Here is a 19,742-nt window from a genome sequence, read left to right as displayed (position 1 = left end):
AATTTGTTATCCATTTTTCATTCTACTGTACTTATTATATTGATATCCTTTCTCTAGGATTTTTACTTCTTCCGCATTGCTATTTGCTGGGGACAACTTCTGAAATTTGTTAACATATTGGAGCTCCTGAATTTCTGGGTTTTGTGTTCATTTCCTGCACATTCTCTTTTGGGAAGTTTTGCATTGCCAACTTGAGCTATTCTTTCTCAGAAATGCTTTGAAATGGTCAAGTTGGCAATGCTTTCTCAAAAAATATTTTTGAATACGAGGTTTTGAAATGGTCTATAATTCCGGTATCAAAATGCTTTCGACGGTTGATAGTCGTCATTTTGAGATTTAAGGGTTTTGGAATATTTTTCAACGACCTTCAACTGGTACAGATGAAAATAGGAAGATGGTGATCAAATGATTTTAACCTCGAATTCAAAAATATTTTTTTAAAGAGAATACATATATATTAATAATAAAAAAAATTATATAAGATGAATACAAATAAAATTTTAAGGTAAACATTATCAGTAAAACCAATAGCTAATCGAAAAAAATTCAAATTTTAGGATGAATGTATACCCGCCCCAAGTACACCATGATTATGGCACTGAGTGTGTCGTGGGTGATTTGAAAATATTAAATAAAATAAAGGTTAAATTCTAACTTAGAGATTAGAATAGCGTGATATGAAAATTTTAGGTCTAACAATTGGTGTGACGACATATCAAGATGAATGATATCAGAAATTGAGTTGATGCTTACGTGATTAAAAAGTAAATCAACACATAATTAGAGATAAAATGATTAAAATATAAATAATTTTAAAATCCATTGATAACTTAAACTTTAATAATCAAAATCAAAATTAATAAAAGTTGAGTTGTAGAAATTAGAATTTACCTAAAATATATACAAAAATGTTATCAACTGTTAAGTATTACTCAATTAGACAATTTTGAGCGCAAAGATTAAGTGAAGACATAATACAAAGATACAATAAAAACACAACTAAATAACCACCGTAATGGTAGATAAGGAGGAACTGCACCGAAAAAGAAAAGGTATGGACGGAGCTGAGGAAGGATGTTTTTGCCCTTTGAAAGCTCCTAGCCAAAGCAATGAATCTTATCATATAAATAAATTAAATATAAACATATATATTATTGAAAAGAAATAAAAAAAAATAAAGGAAGAGAAGGTGTCTTTAATTGAATGGGCAGTGTCTTTATCAACATTAATATTTTTTAATATTTAAAAGAAGATCTGAACAACTCTTTTGTATCAAGTAGGGACCTTTAAACCTAGAGCTTTCGGCAATGTTTGTTTTAGGGTTATGATTTATTATCTAGTCTCGGAGAGAAGAGACGTGAAATATAAGTTCGGGTAGAGTAAACAAATAATCTCCTGACTATAAAATATTACTTTATTAAGTCCCTCAATTATTAAAAATTATAAAATAATATTTTGATTATAGAGTTTTGCTTTGTTGAGTCATTCTATTATTAAAAGTTACAAAACGATTTATTGACCATTTATTATGTTCCAAACTCATCATTTCTGTTAAGAAATTGACGATCTTATGAGCTAGATGTTAACATAATGATTGAGATATGATACTTATTTGAGTTTCTAGGATCATATTTTATCATATCACAAATAAATAGATTAAAGTTCAGCTCAGAATATCGTCAATTTTTAATATAAAAAGATAAGTTTGAAACATATAATGTATAACCGAGTGATCTTGTAACCTTTAAACAGTCAATGGGCTCAAATTGTTAAAAGTCAAATAATTTAGGCACCAAATGGTGCTTTGTCAAAGTCAAAAATTAGGCACTTAATTTTTATTGAAATTGGGTAATCGGATAATTAATTTTAGTCATTGTAATTTAGGGTATTTATAAGATTAGTCCTTAAGTTTCAGTTATAAATACCCTAGCTCATTTAGCTTCAAAATCATCCCAAAGCATTCTAGCTTTCTTCCAATACTAGAGAGATTTTAGAGAGTTTATTGAGAGTTGTTTTCTCCTTTTTATCTAGAGAGAATTATCATTGTTTTCTCCTTGGTAGATCGAGAGAGGTTGTAATTCCTATTTTCTCATAGTGAAATTCTTCTACCGTTGCCGTGGTTTTTACCCTAAATTTTTAGGGGTTTTTCACGTAAATTTTGTGTCTCTTTTATCTTCATTTTTATTTTCTCAAATTATCAGTTGCGATTTTGCTCTATCCGATAGCCGTCTTCCGCAACAATTGGTATCTGAGCCAGATTTGAGTGTGTAATATCTGCTTATTGTCTTTGTGGTTGCCACCAAAAGGTGGATCCTCCAACATAATAAAATAAGAAGGTATTACCCATTCTTTGAGGTTCTAAAGAACTATTCACGATAGTGAAATAGTGGGAGCTATCAATAATAGAAGTTATGGCAACGAAATTTGATATTGAAAAATTCAATGGGAGAAATTTCTCATTGTGAAAATTGAAGATGAAGGCCATCCTGAGGAAAGACGGTTGTCTAGCAACTATCAGTGAAAGGCCAGTGGATTTCACAGATGACAACAAATGGATCGAAATGGACTGGAATGCTATGGCAAACTTTCATCTAGCATTAGCAGATGAAGTATTGTCAAGCATCGAGGAGAAAAAGACAGCTAAGGAGATATGGGACCATCTCACCAAATTGTACGAGGCCACATCACTGCACAATAAAATTTTCCTTAAGAGAAAATTGTACACTCTCCGTATGCCAGAATCTACTTCAGTGACGGAGCACTTAAATACACTGAATACTTTATTTTCCCAGCTTACATCCTTAAGTTGTAAAATAGGAGAACAAGAACGTGCTGAACTTCTACTTCAAAGTCTACTGGATTCGTATGATCAACTCATCATCAACTTGACAAACAGTAATGTCACTAGTCTAGTCTTTGATGATGTTGCAGCTGCTGTTCTACAAGAAGAAAATCGGCTCAAGAACAAGGAAGACATACAAGTAAATCTGCAACAAGCAGAAGCGTTGACAACGATGACAACGATGAGAGGGAGATCAACAAAACGTGGCCAAAGCAGCAGTCACAAACATGGTAGATCGAAGTTGAGGAGCAAGAAGAATTTAAAGTGTTACACCTGTGGAAAGAAGGGTCATTTGAAGAAGGATTGTTAGAGTCTAAATAAAAACTCCAATCCACAAGGCAATACCGCAAACACTTCAGATGATGGAGATGCTCTATGTTGTGAAGCGTCAACCACAGTGGAAGGAAGAAAACGATTTGCAGATATATGGCTCATTGATTCGGGAGCAACATATCACATGACCTCAAGAAGAGAATGGTTCCATCATTATGAACCTGTCTCAGGAGGATCTGTTTATAGTTGCAATGATCATGCCTTAGAGATCGTTGGCGTGGGAACCATCAAATTGAAGATGTATGACGGAACAATTAAAGTTGTTCGAGATATGCGGCACGTGAAAGGCCTGAAGAAAAATTTATTATCCTATGGATTGTTGGATAATAATGCAAGCAAGATTGAAACACGGAAAGGAATCATGAAAGTGTTCCGTGGAGCGCTTGTGGTACTGAAAGGCGAAAAAATAGCTGCAAACTTGTACATGCTGAAGGGAGAGACTTTGGTAGAAGCAGAAGCCTCTGTTGCCTCATGTAGTTCAGATTCGGCAATGCTATGGCATCAGATACTTGGACACATGTCAGAACAAGGAATGAAAGTCCTTGTGGAGCAAAAGCTACTTCCAGGCTTAAGAAATGTATCACTTCCTTTGTGTGAGCATTGCATAACAAGTAAGCAGCACCGGTTGAAATTCAACACATCAAATTCTAGAGGCAAAAGTGTTATAGAATTGGTTCACTCTGACGTATGGCAAGCACCAGTAACGTCCCTAGGTGGAGCAAAATATTTTGTCTCATTTATTGATGACTACTCCAGGAGATGTTGGGTGCACCCTATTAAGAAGAAGTCACACGTGTTTTCAACTTTCAAAAACTTCAAAGCGCGGGTGGAACTTGATTCTGGAAATAAGATCAAGTGTTTCAGAACAGATAATAGAGGAGAATACACAAGCGAAGAATTTGATGACTTTTGTAGGAAAGAAGGCATCAAAAGACAGTTCACAGTGGCGAACACTCCTCAACAAAATGGAGTGGCAGAGCGGATGAACAGAACCTTATTAGAAAGAACAAGAGCAATGTTAAGGGATGCAGGCCTAGAAAAATCATTCTGAGCAAAAGCAGTCAATACCGCCTGTTATTTGGTGAATCGAGCTCCATCAACTGCAATAGAGCTGAAGACACCAATGGATATGTGGACTGGAAAACCAGCTGATTATTCAAACCTCCATATATTTGGAAGTATAGTGTACGTGATGTACAACTCCCAAGAAATTTCAAAGTTAGATCCAAAATCCAGGAAATGCAAATTCTTGGGGTATGCTGATGGAGTAAAGGGGTATCGCTTGTGATCCCACTGCCCGCAAAGTGATCATTAGTAGAGATGTTATCTTTGTAGAAGATAAACTACAAAAAAAAAGAAGACGATGATAGTGCTGAAAAGTCAGAGACTACTCAGATACATGTGGAAAAAGAGTTTGAAGAAGGAGATTCTTCTGAAGCAGAACCAGCACATGATGAACAAGAGCCAGAGAGTTTTGAAGCTCCAACAACTCGTCAATCAGATCGTGTGAGAAGACGTCCCAATTGTCACTCAGATTATGTTATAGAAGGTAATATTGCATACTACCTTTTAACAGAGGACAGTGAGCCATCAACATACCAGGAGGCAATAAACAGCTCAGATGCTTCACTGTGGATGATGGCGATGCAAGAAGAAATCGAAGCCCTTCATAAAAATAATACATGGGACCTTGTGCCACTACCATAAGGAAGGAAGCCAATTGGTAACAAATGGGTCTTCAAAATCAAGCGAAATGGTGATGATCAAGTTGAGAGGTATCGTGCAAGACTGGTGGTCAAAGGATATGCTCAAAAAGAAGGTATTGATTTCAATGAAATATTTTCTCCTGTGGTTCGACTAACAACAGTTCGAGTAGTTTTGGCAATGTATGTTACATTGAACTTACATCTAGAACAGCTAGATGTTAAAACAGCTTTTCTTCATGGAAATCTTGAAGAAGAGATTTACATGCTCCAGCCTGAAGGTTTTGAAGAAAAAGAAAAGAAGAACTTGGTTTGCAGGTTGAACAAATCTCTGTACGGTCTAAAGCAAGTGCCGAGGTATTGGTATAAGAGATTTGATTCCTTCATTATGTGCCTTGGATACAACAGACTTAATGCAGACCCTTGTGCTTATTTTAAGAGGTCTGGTGATAACGATTTTGTTATATTGCTGTTGTATGTGGATGACATGTTGGTTGCAGGACCCAACAAAGATTATATTGAAGAATTGAATGCACAACTGGCTAGGGAATTTGAAATGAAGGACTTGGGATCAGCAAACAAGATTCTAGGGATGCAAATTCACCGAGACAGAAGTAATAGGAAGATTTGGCTTTCACAAAAGAATTTCTTGAAGAAGATCTTGTCACGATTCAACATGCAAGATTGTAAGCCAATTTCTACCCCTCTTCCTATTAACTTCAAATTATCCTCCAGTATGAGTCCTAGCAGTGAAGAAGAGAGGATGGAGATGTCTCGAGTACCGTATGCATCAGTAGTGGGAAGTTTAATGTTCGTTATGATATGCACAAGACCAGACATTGCACAAGCAATGGGAGTGGTTAGTTGGTACATGGCGAATCCAGGCAAAGAGCATTGGAATATTGTAAAGAGGATCCTCCGATACATCAAAGGGACCTCAAATGTTGCATTATGTTACGGAGGATCAAACTTACTAATCAATGGTTATGTAGATTCTGACTATGCAGGGGATTTGGATAAAAGCAAATCTACTACAGGATATGTGTTCAAAATTGCTGGCGGAGCTGTAAGCTGGGTTTCAAAATTGCAGTCAGTTGTGGCTACGTCCACAATAGAGGCAGAATATGTAGCAGCTACACAAGCCAGTAAAGAAGCAATTTGGTTGAAGATGTTATTGGAGGAGCTTGGGCACAATCAAGAGTATGTCTCTCTGTTTTGTGACAGTCAAAGCGCCTTGCATCTAGCAAGGAATCCAGCATTTCATTCAAGGACAAAGCACATACGAGTTCAATACCATTTCATTCGTGAAAAGGTAGAAGAATGAATGGTAGATATGCAGAAGATCCATACCAAAGACAACATAGCATATTTCATGACGAAGGCAATCAATGCTGATAAATTTACCTGGTGTCGATCCTCTTGTGGTCTGTCAGAAACGTAAGCAACATGAAGGTACAAGGTAGAAAGAATGGTGTGAAGATATGATTATTCCAATCAAATCTTCAAGTGGGAGATTGTTAAAAGTCAAATAATTTAGGCACCAAATTAGGCACCAAATGGTGCTTTGTCAAAGTCAAAAATTAGGCACCTAATTTTTATTGAAATTGGGTAATGGGATAATTAATTTTAGTCATTGTAATTTAGGGTATTTATAAGATTAGTCCTTAAGTTTCAACTATAAATACCCTAGCTCATTTAGCTTCAAAATCATCCCAAAGCATTATAGCTTTCTTCCAATACTAGAAAGATTTTAGAGAGTTTCTTGAGAGTTGTTTTCTCCTTTTTATCTAGAGAGAATTATCATTGTTTTCTCCTTGGTAGATCGAGAGAGGTTGTAATTCATATTTTCTCATAGTGAAATTCTTCTACTGTTGCCCGTGGTTTTTACCCTAAATTTTTAGGGATTTTCCAAGTAAATTTTGTGTCTCTTTTATCTTCATTTTTATTTTCTCAAATTATCAGTTGCGATTTTGTTCTATCCGATAGTCGTCTTCCGCAACACAAATAAACAACACTACTTTGTAACTTTTAAATAGTTAAGAGAGTTAATAAAGTAATATCCTATAGTCAGTGAATCATTTGTATGCTTCCCCTTTTATTAAATAACGCAGTTGTGTTTATACCAGTAAATCAAGAAAATGAAAAAGGGAGATATATAATGTTCAAAAAGCGGTGGAAATCAAAGATGATGGTGGAACATTTAAAATAAGATTTAACAACAATTTTAAAAGAGTTAAAAAGTGACTTAAACAAAATAATAAATTATCATGATAAGATTGTACAAAATATATTAATTTTATGAGAATGTTACGTTATCTATTCGTCTTAAGAGTATGAAGTAATAATGTTACTCTTATGGGTTATGAGAAAATAAACTAGATGAGTTTATTTAAATTTTGTAAAAATTCCTAGAACATAAATACGTTTGTTTTAAAATAAAATTTAATAACAATTTTAAAAGAGCTAAAAGGAGAAATAAATAAAATCACTTTTTAAAAATATAATTTTATGAAAACATTATTTTTTAATAATAATTATTATTACTCTATTATTGTTTCATCTCAAGTAATTGTTTTCTTTATAAACAAAATTACAAATGCTTAATTTATACGTCTTTTGGGTAAATTACGCATCTACAATATGAATTATTAGTTTTGTTCCGTTTTAATACCTAAAATTTTAATTGTTTCAAAATCATAACGTTTAGTTTTTTTGTTTCATTTTAATATCAAGCTGTTGAAATTTAATGGAACTTTTACACTTTTATGGGTAGATTACATTATTCATTACTTAATTATCTTCTCAATCCTATTTTGGTCATTAAAGTTTACAAATTTTCAATTTAACTAGTTAGCTTTCAAATTGTTCATGTTTTAATCACTCTAATTTATTTAATAATAATATTTTATGACATGATATTTTTATTATTTTATTAATATATAAAATAAATAAAAAATAAATTTATAAGTTAGAGTGATTAGATTAAGATTAATTTGAAAGTTAAGTAAATAAATTAAAAAAGTAAACTCCAATGACCAAAATAGGAGTGAAAAGATAGTTGAGTAACGAATGATGTAATTTACCCATAAAATTTGCCAATAACAGCTCGGCTAAATTTCCAACTCCCGATAAGAAAATAAAACCGAAACTAAACGTTAGATATAATTTGAAAATTTTGAAATTTTTTAAAAATTTAACTATTAAAACAGACTAAAATTAATAATTTAAATATTAAAAATAAATACTTAACATGTAATTTATCTATATTTTTTATGATATAGAAGCAAGAGAATATTGAATGCAGACGAAATTTCCATTGACTATGACAAATCCTTAAGAGGGTATTTCCTTTCATGTTCGGACTGACTGATGTTGTTCATTAATTTTCGTGGAAGTAGTGTAAGTCGGTCCACTTGCCGCGTGAGTCCCTCTTTTTTTTTCTCGGCTAAGTCCATTTATACCCTCAATAATTAATTTATGTTTTTTTTATAAAAAATACAAAACAATTACATCTTCTGAATTTAATCCTCCACATATGTTCGGATGACAGTTATAATAATTAATTACTTACCATTTTTTTAAGGTTTAATTGAAAACAGTATTTAATCTTTTTTATTTTAGATATTTAATATTTTTTATAAATTAAATATTTAACATTTTATTCTATTATTATTTTAAAATTAACCGTGAATATTGTTTGAACATAGTTAACTAATAAATACATAATTTATGATTTTGACGGTACTTATGGGAAGAGCTAAACGATTCACGATGCCACATAAATTATGGGAAAATGTTAAAGACTCTTAATTTTTTAAATTAAAGATTATAAGGGTTAATTTTTTAAATAGAAAATTTTAAGAAAATAAAAATCGATTAAAATTCATGGCATGTCTTAAATATTTATGGAAGACTAATTTTTTTAACAGTCATAAACAATTTGAATTTAATAACTAAATAAAACGTTAGAGATAAATTTTAATAAAAACATTAAACACTTAAATAGAAAAAATATAATTTACATATTCATTTGATAAAATAACAAACATTAATCTATATAAAAATTGAAACAAGTAATTGAATATTTCAATCATATTTAATCTAGTTAAATTCGTTAATTACAATTACCTAAATATACTAGTTATATTATATATAATTATATGAATATATAACTAATTACAAAAATTAATATAATTTAAAGCAGTCGTTTTCTAAGGTCAATTATGTAAATTTAGCCAAATTTACGGAATCCATAGTATTTTTCTTTTCTTATTAATTTATTGTCAACTATTCTCTAATATATGAAAATCTGAATGCTAAAAAATGTGAAAATTTTCTTTCAAGAATCAACACAACAATTTTGTTGGTTTTCATTAACTCCCGCAGCTGATTGCTCAGTCGCAGCTCAGTTACTGTCCCACTCAGAGTCGTACACCGTGTTCCGCATGTTCTCAGTCTCAACTCAGTGAGTCACCTTGTCAAAGTCCTCGCCCCACGACTCCGAAGAGACCAACCTGTTTTCTGTTCTCTTCCAAATGCAAAACTCCTATAACCACCGGAGGGTACGCCAAGGCCCACCGCTGAAGATCGTTCCCTTACCGGGCCAGGTGTCATTTCGTGTTATCTGCCACGCATCATCCATCGGCGGGGTCATCGGGAGCTCCGGCGCCGTTGTTTCTCAACTTCGCCGCGAGACTAACTCTCGAATCCACTGCGAAGAAGCTGTCCACGGGTCGGATCACCGGGTTATACTGATAGTCGGGTCTGGATCGGTTGATAGACGGTTTAGTTTGGGTGAGGGAGAAGTGTGTGATGTTTCGTGTGCTCAGGAAGCAATGATCAGGGTCTTCGAGCGCATGTGGGAAGTGGAAGCGGAGAGAGAGCGGGGAAACGCGTGCGTTGGGAAGGAAGAAGAAGCTTACTGTGGTGTACTCGCTGATACGGCACAAATTGGTCTTGTTGTGGGGAAAGGAGGGAAGAATATTGTGAGAATGAGGACGGAGAGTGGAGCTAAAATTAGGATTTTGCCAGCGCCGCCATGCGGAAGAACAAGTGATCAGTTAATTCAGGTAAGGGGTTGTTTTCTCAAGAAAGTGAAAGAAAATCAAGTATTGAAACAATATACCGCGTGCAGTTTTCTTTTTGTGTAGCTTGAACTAAATTAATGGCGGAATCTTCTTTAATGGTCCTGATATTGTCTGAATCTGAAATGTTTGTGCTTAATTGTGTTAGTACTTCCTGCAAATGAATGATAAATACATGAATCAAATTGGCAAATTGGTGGAGAAAGACTATCATTACGAATTATGTCTGGACGTGATTAATATCACTATAAGTTGTTTGATTATTTTTAATGATATGGCAGATAACTGGTTGTAGTTTGGCGGTCAAGAAAGCATTGGTTGCTGTATCTGGCTATCTTCAAGCTTGCACATCTATGGACAGAGAGCCAACACCCATGAGTATACCGACTGAGCAACCTTCACGTGGGACCTCCCCTGATTCACACGAAGAACTTTTTCCGCACCTTAGTTCACTTTTGCCACCTATGCTTGCAAATGCCTTCAGTGGTGTTTCATATGTGAACTTTTCATCTGTGGTTGCTAATGGAGATTCCAAACTGGCATCAAATGATAATACACAAAAAGTTGTGTTTAAAATGCTTTGTTCCAATGTTGCTGCTGGGGCCATCATTGGTAAGAAGGGTGCCATAGTCAGAGCTTTGCAAAATCAAACAGGTGCTTCTATAATGTTTGAGTCCCCAGAAATTGAGTATCGTGAGCGTGTTGTCTCAATTTCTGCATTGGAGGTTAGTCCCAAAGCTGATTGCAGAGGTTTTCCTAATTCCGGTAGTTTTTTAACGACAGCATTACTTGTGCATATCTTCTTTCTGAAAATGGCTTTTGTTTACTGTAGAACCTTGAATCACAGTATTCTCCTGCACAGAATGGTCTTGTTCTTGTATTTGCAAGATCTGTTGAATCTAATATTGAAAAAGGATTTCCATCTGGAATGACCGAGGGCATTGCTGTAACTCTTAGACTTCTAGTTGCTTCTGATCTTGTTAGCTGCTTGAAGGAGAAAGAAGGTAGGGTACTTTCTGAGATCGTAGAATCCACTGGTGCTGATGTGCAAATCTTGGATGAGGAGCTCTCACTGTGCCATTCTCTAGAGAATGTAGTACAGGTGCAAATCTTAACTTCTTTTAGCAATACTGCTTCTTAAGTTTGTCCATATGCAGGAAGGATCAATTGAGTTCCCATTATTTTTCGGGTCAAACAGCTGTAAATGCTTACACAATGTGATTCAATTTTATTGATGATGCAAAATATGTTAGGAGTACATTATTTTAGTATAATTAGCACTTTCATTTAGAAACATGATTTTCAAATAATAAGAAGAATCTTTCTTAGCTCCATGGGAGCAATTTCCCCCTTTTGGCATGCAATACAAGTTCTCACTCCTTCCATCTTTTTGGTGAAATATCAATAGATTAACTTTCAGATGTAGTGACGGTTCCTTGCTGCCAGGGCTTTTTCAGCCTCTTGTATAATTTTCAGTTTCTGGTTACTACAATTAGTGAACTTTTGGTGCCACTTTGATAATCAATTTCATCTTGAAGGAGTGATCATTGATGTATTACTTTTATCCTTGCAGATTACTGGTGACTATAAAAGTGTGCAGAACGCCATCTTTCAAGTTACTAGTATACTAAGGGATAATCTCTTGCGACCTGAAGTACTGAACGAAATTAGTGGGGGGACTTGCCATGGAGAAGTAAGGGAGACTGTTCCATCTCAAGTAATCCAACAGACAAGGTCAACATTAGATAATGATCATGAACAAAATTTAGCTCAAATAATGCACCCGGGGAACTCGGAAAATACTTATGGTCCACTGCCGGTAAAACTAATGCCCCAACAGGTAAAAGCTCTTTCCCTTTTGTTTCCCTCTTGAAATATTGCTTTCACTAAGATTATTGGAATATGTACAAGGACCTCAATGCTTGGGTAGGTTTGTTTGCAGACTGCAGGAAATGGGCATACAGTTGATATGGATGATATTCAGCATGGCTCAACCACATTTGGAGGGAGTTTTGACATTGAGAGCTCATTGGATTTTCTACTTCCATGTGATATGCTCAATGAAGTGGGAGGCAGGAGCCCCTACAACAGAGGGAGTGAGACTAATTTTTCTGGTTCGCTTCAATCATTGGATGTGTCTCTTGTTTCTGATCAAGAGAGTGCTTTAACAAGAGCAATGAATAATATTGAACTCTTTGATGGTGTAGACTGTCCACCAGAATCTCAGCTATTAGAGGTGAAAGGTTTTATTTGTTCTTTTGCAGTTTTCTTTGTTGCTTCGGCTACCTAAGTAATCAAAGGAAATTAGTTCTGTCCGAGGACCTAAAGTGTTTTTGGGCTGGCTGCGATTTCAGACTGTGAAAAGAAGACACGAGCTGGACAATGTGGATGGTAAAGCGGGTCTAGAACTCGAAAGGTTAGCATTATACAAAAATAGCATTACAGCTGTTTCCCCCCCTCCTTTGCTTTTAAATCAAGCAAGGAAAGTGTTTTACTTATATATCTTTATGGTTATGGAATCGAAATATGTACGCTATGTTGGTTTTATGATAGCTGCTGCCATGAGTAAAGTAGTAGGCCATTGCTTCCTACCTTTCGTTGTTGGTGGATTCATCACATACTTTGGTTTTCAGGAATTAATTCATTTCACATGTCATTATCCTCCCCATCTAAGGGGCATTTTGATTTGAGACTAATAAATAATGCTTCTTGCTAATCTGTGGTTTGTGGGTAGGTTATGATACCATCTGACTTATTCTCTTCCATTGAATGATCGAGTAGTACAACCACATTTGTTACTAATATAATTATTCTAGAAATTAATCTGATTTTGAGTTTCTCAATTTGCAGTGGTAAAAAATCAATTATTGTGAAAAATACAAGTGTAGAAATTGTAGTTCATGAAGATGCTTTTGGCTCTATCTACGGCAAAAATGGCTGCAACCTTGTTCGTCTCAAAGAGGTAATCATCAATTACACTTGGGAAAAAAACTGACCTCTGAGCATTCTGTATTTGTAGTCCGACCATTTCCTGAACCATGTACAAATTTTTTCTTATAAATCTATGTATGTCACTGCAAAATCAGATCTCAGGTGCAAAAGTTGAAGTTAATGATCCTCGCCCTGGTGAAACTGAGGGGACCGTGTTGATATCTGGGACTCCAGATCAAACGCTTGTAGCACAAAGCTTGCTTCAAGCTTTCATCCAGTCCAACCAGTTATCAACATAACTAGGTTGCTTGCTAGAATCAATGTTAATCAATCTCTCCAGGCCGAGGAAGAACCACTTATCACACGGGTATCATAGTTCCCTGTAGAAAAATACTAGAGTATAAGAGGGAATGTTGATATGAAATCGGTAATCAACATAACAACTTGACAATATTTTAAAACAAATGTACTGGGAAATCAAGGAAGAACTCATCTTATTTTCGTTTGAATATGTAAGTTGAATTTGAATATTTGAATTAAATGCTAAACTGTAAAACCCCAGGGTTATGTGTTAGTGTTTGTTTTTGTATTCTTTGTTAAAAAGAAGTCATATATTTGAAGGATTAGGTATTGAAACTCTGCAATGCCTCTAACTCCATGTGAAAAAATTTGCAGGCAAGCGATAATTATTCACATATCAAAGCTGAGAATCTGCTTAAATTAATACACTTGTCAATTGCTAATACATATGCTACAGGAAACTTTTGGATACTTTCAGTGCAAGTTCTCGGTCCCCATCTGCCCAACCTGGTAGACATTTAAACAAGAACATGAAACAGAGTAAAATAACAAATAGTTGCCTTTTGTTTTCCATTTTATTGTGGGTGGTTAGGGGATTATACATCTTCATCTACATCAACGCTTATTTATTTTATGTTATCTTCATACTGTTGTACTTTCACTATCATTTGCACATGTATACATCTTTCAAAATTATACTTGGTATATTTTTAACCAAGCTTTGAAAGCATATTCCCTATCTGACATTGTTTGAACCATAGGTGAGTTCTCCCATCATATTCAATGTGATGGATAACTTGTCGTCGAGTTTTGTTTGTTGATTAATCCCCGGTGCTAGATTCCAAAGTTCTATTTGTGCTTGAACTGCAAGGCTTCTCTTGGCCTTCCAAGCATAGATAGGACGGTTGCAGATATATGCCGTGAAGAAAGCCCTGCTTCTTCTATCTGATCTTGGTGTGATCCATGATCAATGTATTTATCAGGAAGCACCATTGCCCTAAACTGCAAACACCTCTAAAACTAATTATATATGAGATAAAAAATAGATATTTAGAAAAGAAAAACGGAAATGTATATATATATATACCTTGACAGATCCATCCAAAATGCCATTTAAGCTCAAGAAATGTGATACATGAGAGCCAAAGCCACCAATAGAACCCTCTTCCACTGTAATAAGAATCTCATGCTCATTTGCTAGTTGCTTTATGAGATCTGTGTCTAGAGGCTTGCAAAATCTCGCATCAGCCACTGTTATATATATGTTTCGAGATCTCAGCATGTTTGCTGCTTCAACGCATTGTTGAACGATCGAACCGTATCCTAGAATGGCTACTCTATTGCCTTCCATTATGATTCTTCCTTTTCCGATCTGCTCAACCATTGGAGAAGTGAACGTTTAATCAGTTCATTTACTTTGATTCTAATTTGTTCGGATATCTAATATTGATTAGACTAACCTCGAGTGGTGTTCCTTTGTAATCATGAGGGATGACTACACCGGCACCATTTCCCCTGGGGAACCTGAAGCAGCTAGGCCTGTCATCGATGGCTGCTGCTGTTGCAACCATATGCATAAGCTCGGCCTCATCGGATGGGGCCATTACCACCATGTTAGGCAAGCAAGCCATGTATGTGATATCAAATGCCCCACAGTGTGTCGGTCCATCTGCTCCGACCAAACCAGCTCGATCCATTGCGAATCGTACAGGTAATTTCTGTAGATCCACATCATGCACCACCTGCCATAGGAGTAATTTTTTTCCAACCAAAATGTCAATCAGGGAAAAGGTGAAGGGAATCTGATCTTATCCAATTCAGTATGCCCATTTTTTGAGAGCACACCTGATCATATCCTCGTTGCAAGAACGATGAGTAGATAGCACAAAATGGCTTGAGACCCTCTGTGGCCAAACCGGCTGCAAAAGTAACAGCATGTTGCTCGGCAATCCCCACATCGAAGCAGCGGTCCGTGAACCTTTTTTGGAAGTAATTGAGACCTGTTCCTCCACCCATTGCAGCATGGATGGCTACAATCTTGTCGTCGGCTTCAGCTTCTTTGATGAGCGATTCAGCGAAGTACTGCGTATACGACAGCGTAGATGATTTGGACTTAAACTGCTTACCTGTTTCTGTGTCAAAACTTACAACACCTGGGAGCAGATGGAACAACAATGATCATTTTGACAAATTCGTAATATCACAATGGATCAAGAGTTGCGATCTTATTCTTACCATGCATTTTGTCAGTTGCTGCCTCAGCCGGGGGATATCCCTTTCCTTTCTCCGTTATGATGTGGATTAGGACCGGCCCTGGGGCAGGCATGGCTTTCACTTTCTTAAACATAGCTACTAAATCTTCAATATTGTGTCCATCAACCGGACCGATGTAATACAACCCTAGTTCCTCAAAGAGAGTGGAGCCAGAAGCACTTATCATTCCTCTTGCATACTCATCTACCTTTGCTGCAATTTCATGTGCTTGACCACCAATTTGCTTAGTAATGCCCTTCAACAACGAGCAGTATCAATAGTCAGATTTCAGCAAATACAAAATGACCGGAATTATAAGACAAATGATAACAAAGCATAGAGAACTTACTTTCGCCTTTTCCCGAAGTTTTCGGAACTCAGAGCTTGCTTGAATCTTGGTTAAAGTCCTACTAAGAGCTCCAACAGGAGTTGCAGGACCTTGTAGAGTTGCAGTGGGTAGCGATACTTGTTTATTGTCGTTCAGCACAACAATCACGTTTGAATCGAGGAACCCTGCATTATTCATGGCCTCATATGCAAGTCCAGCTGTCATTGCTCCATCTCCAATCACAGAAATCACGTTGTTGTTCTTCTTCAAAAGGTCTCTTGCCACTGCCATGCCTACATTAACAGTAAGAAACTCAAAAGTCAGAATTATATGCCTCATGCATCATTACATTTCATATAATTTTTGTTTTTTTACAGTGAGAAGCAAATACCAAGTCCAGCGGATATGCTGGTAGAACTATGTCCAACACCAAAGGCATCATAAACACTCTCATCCCTCTTAGGGAACCCTGCAAGTCCTGAAGTTTTTCTTATGGTGTGCATCCTCGACCTTCTTCCTGTCAGAATTTTATGAGGGTATGCCTGAAAATTATGAAAGATGCTGTTTATATATAAACTCCCAAATGAAAAGAAACAAAAGCAAATCGGCTCTCTCGATTCTATCACCTGATGCCCGACATCCCATATAATTTTATCTTCAGGAGTATCGAATACATGGTGTAAGGCTATTGTCAACTCCACTACTCCCAAGCTCGAACTAAGATGCCCTCCGATCTTCGATACCGTGTGCACAATATCAGCTCTAATCTCTGCCGCCAGTTGCTCAAGTTCCTAAACACAATACATACATATATGTAAGACAAAACTGCGAACCAGAGCACAAATCAGGACGGTGGAGTTTCTTAGTTTTACCCTTGTTGATAAATTCTTCATATGAAGAGGGTAATTGATGGTGTCCAACAATGGCGTCGCTGGTTTTCTACCGGAGAAATTGATCTTCCAGCCGTCGTTTTCTTTCCTCATACTCATTTTACATCCCTCGTCGTCTTCCCTGTTTCCACCGGAAGCTTTCGGATTGAACTGGAGAAAAACACACATACAAAATAAAAAAGTAAAACCACCATTTCAGACATGAAACCACGAACCAAAAAATGAAACCATGACCCATGGCTAAACCAGAAACATTTAAACATAAAAAATGAAGAGACACTGACAGCAGAATATGTGAAGTGTATGTATCATATCATGTAAAGAGAAGCTACTAACATGTTTTTTGCAACAAAGGTTTGGCCTTTTAGATATGAGAAATGGAAAAGGGGATTGGTTTGGTCGAACCAAAGAGCAGGAAACCGCCATTTTCTTTTTATTATTTTTGTGTGAAAACAGATTGATAGAAATGAGAATGGTGAAAGCTTAATATAGAGGAGCCTGGAATCAAGTTATGTAGTGTTTGTGCGCGCGTGAGAGAGAGAGAGAGAGAGAGAGAGAGAGAGAGAGAGAGAGAGAGAGAGAGAGAGAGAGAGAGAGAGAGAGAGAGAGAGAGGGTAAATGCATTACGTGTCATGACTGTCCAGATAGCTAATTATTTATAACCACTCCCATTCTAAATCATTATTGTTTATTTATTTTGGTAACTGCCTTAATTGTCACCAAATTATTATTGTTTTTCTAGTTTGGTCCGCAAACGCTTTTGGTAAGACCGTCCTTAATATTAGATTTTTTTCCATCTTAGTGAGCAGCAGCAGTAGTTAAATGTAAGAGATGCTAATATTATCTGATACAATAATAGTTTTATTCTTAATATTTATATATTCTTTCAATTTAATCTTAATTTAAAATAATTAATAATTTAGACTTAAAAAAATTACATCTAAATAGTTTTCTCTCGTTTGTGTACCACTCATATTTTTTTTTATCTTTGTTGATCGGAGACAACATCAATTTTAATGTTGGTTGCCAATCGTTAATATTCTTTATTTCTTTTTATTTTCTATATCTTTATTTTATTTTATTTTATTTTATTTTTAATTAGTCTGCCTGTGTTTTTATGTTTTCATCTGCTTTTATGACATGTTTTTTTTTATACTTTTTGGCATTTTTTCGATCTTTGACTGTTTTTATTTATCTTTTTTCTAAGGGTTGATTTGGCATCGCCAAGAATTGATCAATATGTCACTTATATGATATCTTGTGATATTTCTTGCTTTGTACCCTCAGATTGGATTTGGATACCCGATTTTCATTCGTAGATAGCTTTTCACGTCGCTCGAGTCTGACTTGCGGTTTGTCAATGGTCTTTCAATAGTTTGATCTCCTTTTGTGGTTCGTTTACCAATTCGATCAGATCTATTTGTATCTATCTTTGTTCGAGTTTTTTTGGCTAGATTTAATTTTTCTCTGTATGGTCCTTATGTGATCTTAAGTTACTAGATTTGTTTCAATGATTATAGGAATTTTTTCTAATTATGTGCTTATTTTACAATTGTGATTATAAATCTTTATTGTAATTTTAGATATTTCATATTTTGAATAAAATTAGTTATTTATAACTTTATATAAAAAATAATAATATTTTAATATTTAAACACTTAATCAAATGATCATCCAATTATAAAATGAGATTGAAAGAGGTCAAACTTAATACCAATGGGATGAATTACACTTAACCGCTAAGTTAAAGTGATATGTACTTATTCATAAGTCAATAATGATAAATAATAATATAATTAATTTTATTTTTAAAAAATATTCTGTTGATTGTGAATTATATATATATATATATATATATTATATTTAAAGTAGAGTACAATTAAATAAATTTTACACACTTTTATATTTTTTATGATTAATATTTTAATAATTTAATTGTTATATTTTATGTTCTTGTTGAGTCAATCAATCAAGGAAAGTGGTTAAAAGGGGATAAATTGACAATAAAAAATTTGTTAGAAGCTTTTGCAAGAAATAGAAAAAAATGACACAAAGATTTTATAGTGATTCAATTTCCTCAATGAAGTCTACATCCACTACTTTAGCTTCCTAATTAAGGATTTCAACAAATTCATTAATTTGTTCTAACCTTTTAAAACAATGTGTAACCTTACAAAACACTAATATTTATACACAAAGATATATTATTTGGAAATTGAAGCTCTTACGCACACTCAATAACACTAAAATAAAAATGACAATGAATGGAATAATGTTTAATGAAAGAAAGATACAATTGAATACAATTTTGATTTTATTTGCTCTTTGATAGTTAGAATAACTTTCTCGTTTTTTTGTTGATTGTTTGAAGATCCCTTTTATATGCCTTCATTGATTTCTAGACGTTTGAGATTTTTAAAGGGAGTTTGGAGTCGTTTGAAGCATTAAATTTGTGCATTCAATGCAAATCCGCACATTGATTTTGAAACTACCTCGGAGTTTTGAAACTCTCTTTAAAAAAATTGATTGTTGCGTTAGGGGTTTTGAAACCAACAAGGGGGATTTCGAAATCAGACGTGGAATTTTGACAAATTTAAACTACTTCCTAAGAGGTTTTGAAACCACTATGCTCAAAATGCTCAAAAAATAACATTGTTTCATCTTTCAAAAATATTTTAAGACTTTGTAATTTTCTAAAACATTTTTAAATTTATTTTTGACATCTTTAATCCTTGAAAAATTATTTTTACACACTTCAAAATTTTTTGAATCAAATATAATAAAATATAATTTTTACAAAATTTTCAATTCAATCCTTTATCATATCAAAATCATCTAATTATATTTATCAATCTCCCCTTTTCGATTTAACAAAACTATTTTGTAGAAATTTATCAATTTTTTTAATAATCTCTTCATATTAACATCACATATATTCATGCTAACATCGTATCTCTTCATATAATTTGCATTTCTTCATGTTAACATCACAACTTTTCAGGTTAACATCACATTTATTCATGTTCATATCAAATCTCTTCACGTTAAAACTATATCTTTTCATATTCACATCCCATC

General features: G+C 34.6%; 2 protein-coding genes across 3 annotated transcripts; one reads left to right on the top strand and one right to left on the bottom strand.

The window, feature by feature from the left end:
* Positions 1-9,199: 9,199 nt before the first annotated feature.
* Positions 9,200-13,397, top strand: LOC120138170 (KH domain-containing protein HEN4). 2 transcript variants are annotated; one of them, XM_039153743.1, is made up of 8 exons: positions 9,200-9,947; positions 10,244-10,687; positions 10,795-11,064; positions 11,536-11,802; positions 11,905-12,198; positions 12,317-12,378; positions 12,813-12,924; positions 13,049-13,397. In XM_039153743.1, exons 1-8 carry the CDS (start codon positions 9,414-9,416, stop codon positions 13,190-13,192), a joined length of 2,127 nt encoding a protein of 708 aa, XP_039009674.1. In that variant the 5' UTR covers positions 9,200-9,413; the 3' UTR covers positions 13,193-13,397. The 2 variants fall into 2 exon arrangements, with proteins under 2 accessions (XP_039009674.1, XP_039009673.1); XM_039153742.1 differs by having other exon boundaries at positions 11,893-12,198.
* A 635-nt stretch (positions 13,398-14,032) lies between these two features.
* Positions 14,033-17,106, bottom strand: LOC120138093 (probable 1-deoxy-D-xylulose-5-phosphate synthase 2, chloroplastic). The gene is made up of 10 exons (XM_039153688.1): positions 17,001-17,106; positions 16,647-16,814; positions 16,401-16,565; positions 16,166-16,316; positions 15,796-16,067; positions 15,429-15,702; positions 15,039-15,346; positions 14,654-14,935; positions 14,281-14,565; positions 14,033-14,195 (listed from the first exon to the last, which is right to left on the bottom strand). Exons 1-10 carry the CDS (start codon positions 17,088-17,090, stop codon positions 14,043-14,045), a joined length of 2,148 nt encoding a protein of 715 aa, XP_039009619.1. The 5' UTR covers positions 17,091-17,106; the 3' UTR covers positions 14,033-14,042.
* Positions 17,107-19,742: the final 2,636 nt, after the last annotated feature.

Source organism: Hibiscus syriacus, unplaced genomic scaffold, assembly GCF_006381635.1.
Source record: "Hibiscus syriacus cultivar Baekdansim isolate YM2019G1 unplaced genomic scaffold, ASM638163v2 tig00110678_pilon, whole genome shotgun sequence".
Classification (NCBI taxonomy): Eukaryota; Viridiplantae; Streptophyta; class Magnoliopsida; order Malvales; family Malvaceae; genus Hibiscus; species Hibiscus syriacus.
The sequence above is the reverse complement of the archived record's forward strand: the minus strand, read 5'-3'. Positions and strand labels throughout refer to the sequence as shown.

Bases quoted from the DNA above. Each gene is read 5' to 3' on its own strand.
- LOC120138170 (XM_039153742.1), top strand. From the start codon at position 9,414: ATGCAAAACTCCTATAACCACCGGAGGGTACGCCAAGGCCCACCGCTG. The intron at 11,065-11,535 runs GTGCAAATCTTA...TTATCCTTGCAG, and splicing joins CTCTAGAGAATGTAGTACAG to ATTACTGGTGACTATAAAAG. The intron at 12,199-12,316 runs GTGAAAGGTTTT...CTGCGATTTCAG, and splicing joins CAGAATCTCAGCTATTAGAG to ACTGTGAAAAGAAGACACGA.
- LOC120138093 (XM_039153688.1), bottom strand. From the start codon at position 17,090: ATGGCGGTTTCCTGCTCTTTGGTTCGACCAAACCAATCCCCTTTTCCA. The intron at 16,068-16,165 runs GTATTTGCTTCT...CTGTTAATGTAG, and splicing joins CAGCATATCCGCTGGACTTG to GCATGGCAGTGGCAAGAGAC. The intron at 14,936-15,038 runs GTGTGCTCTCAA...CTCCTATGGCAG, and splicing joins TGCAACGAGGATATGATCAG to GTGGTGCATGATGTGGATCT.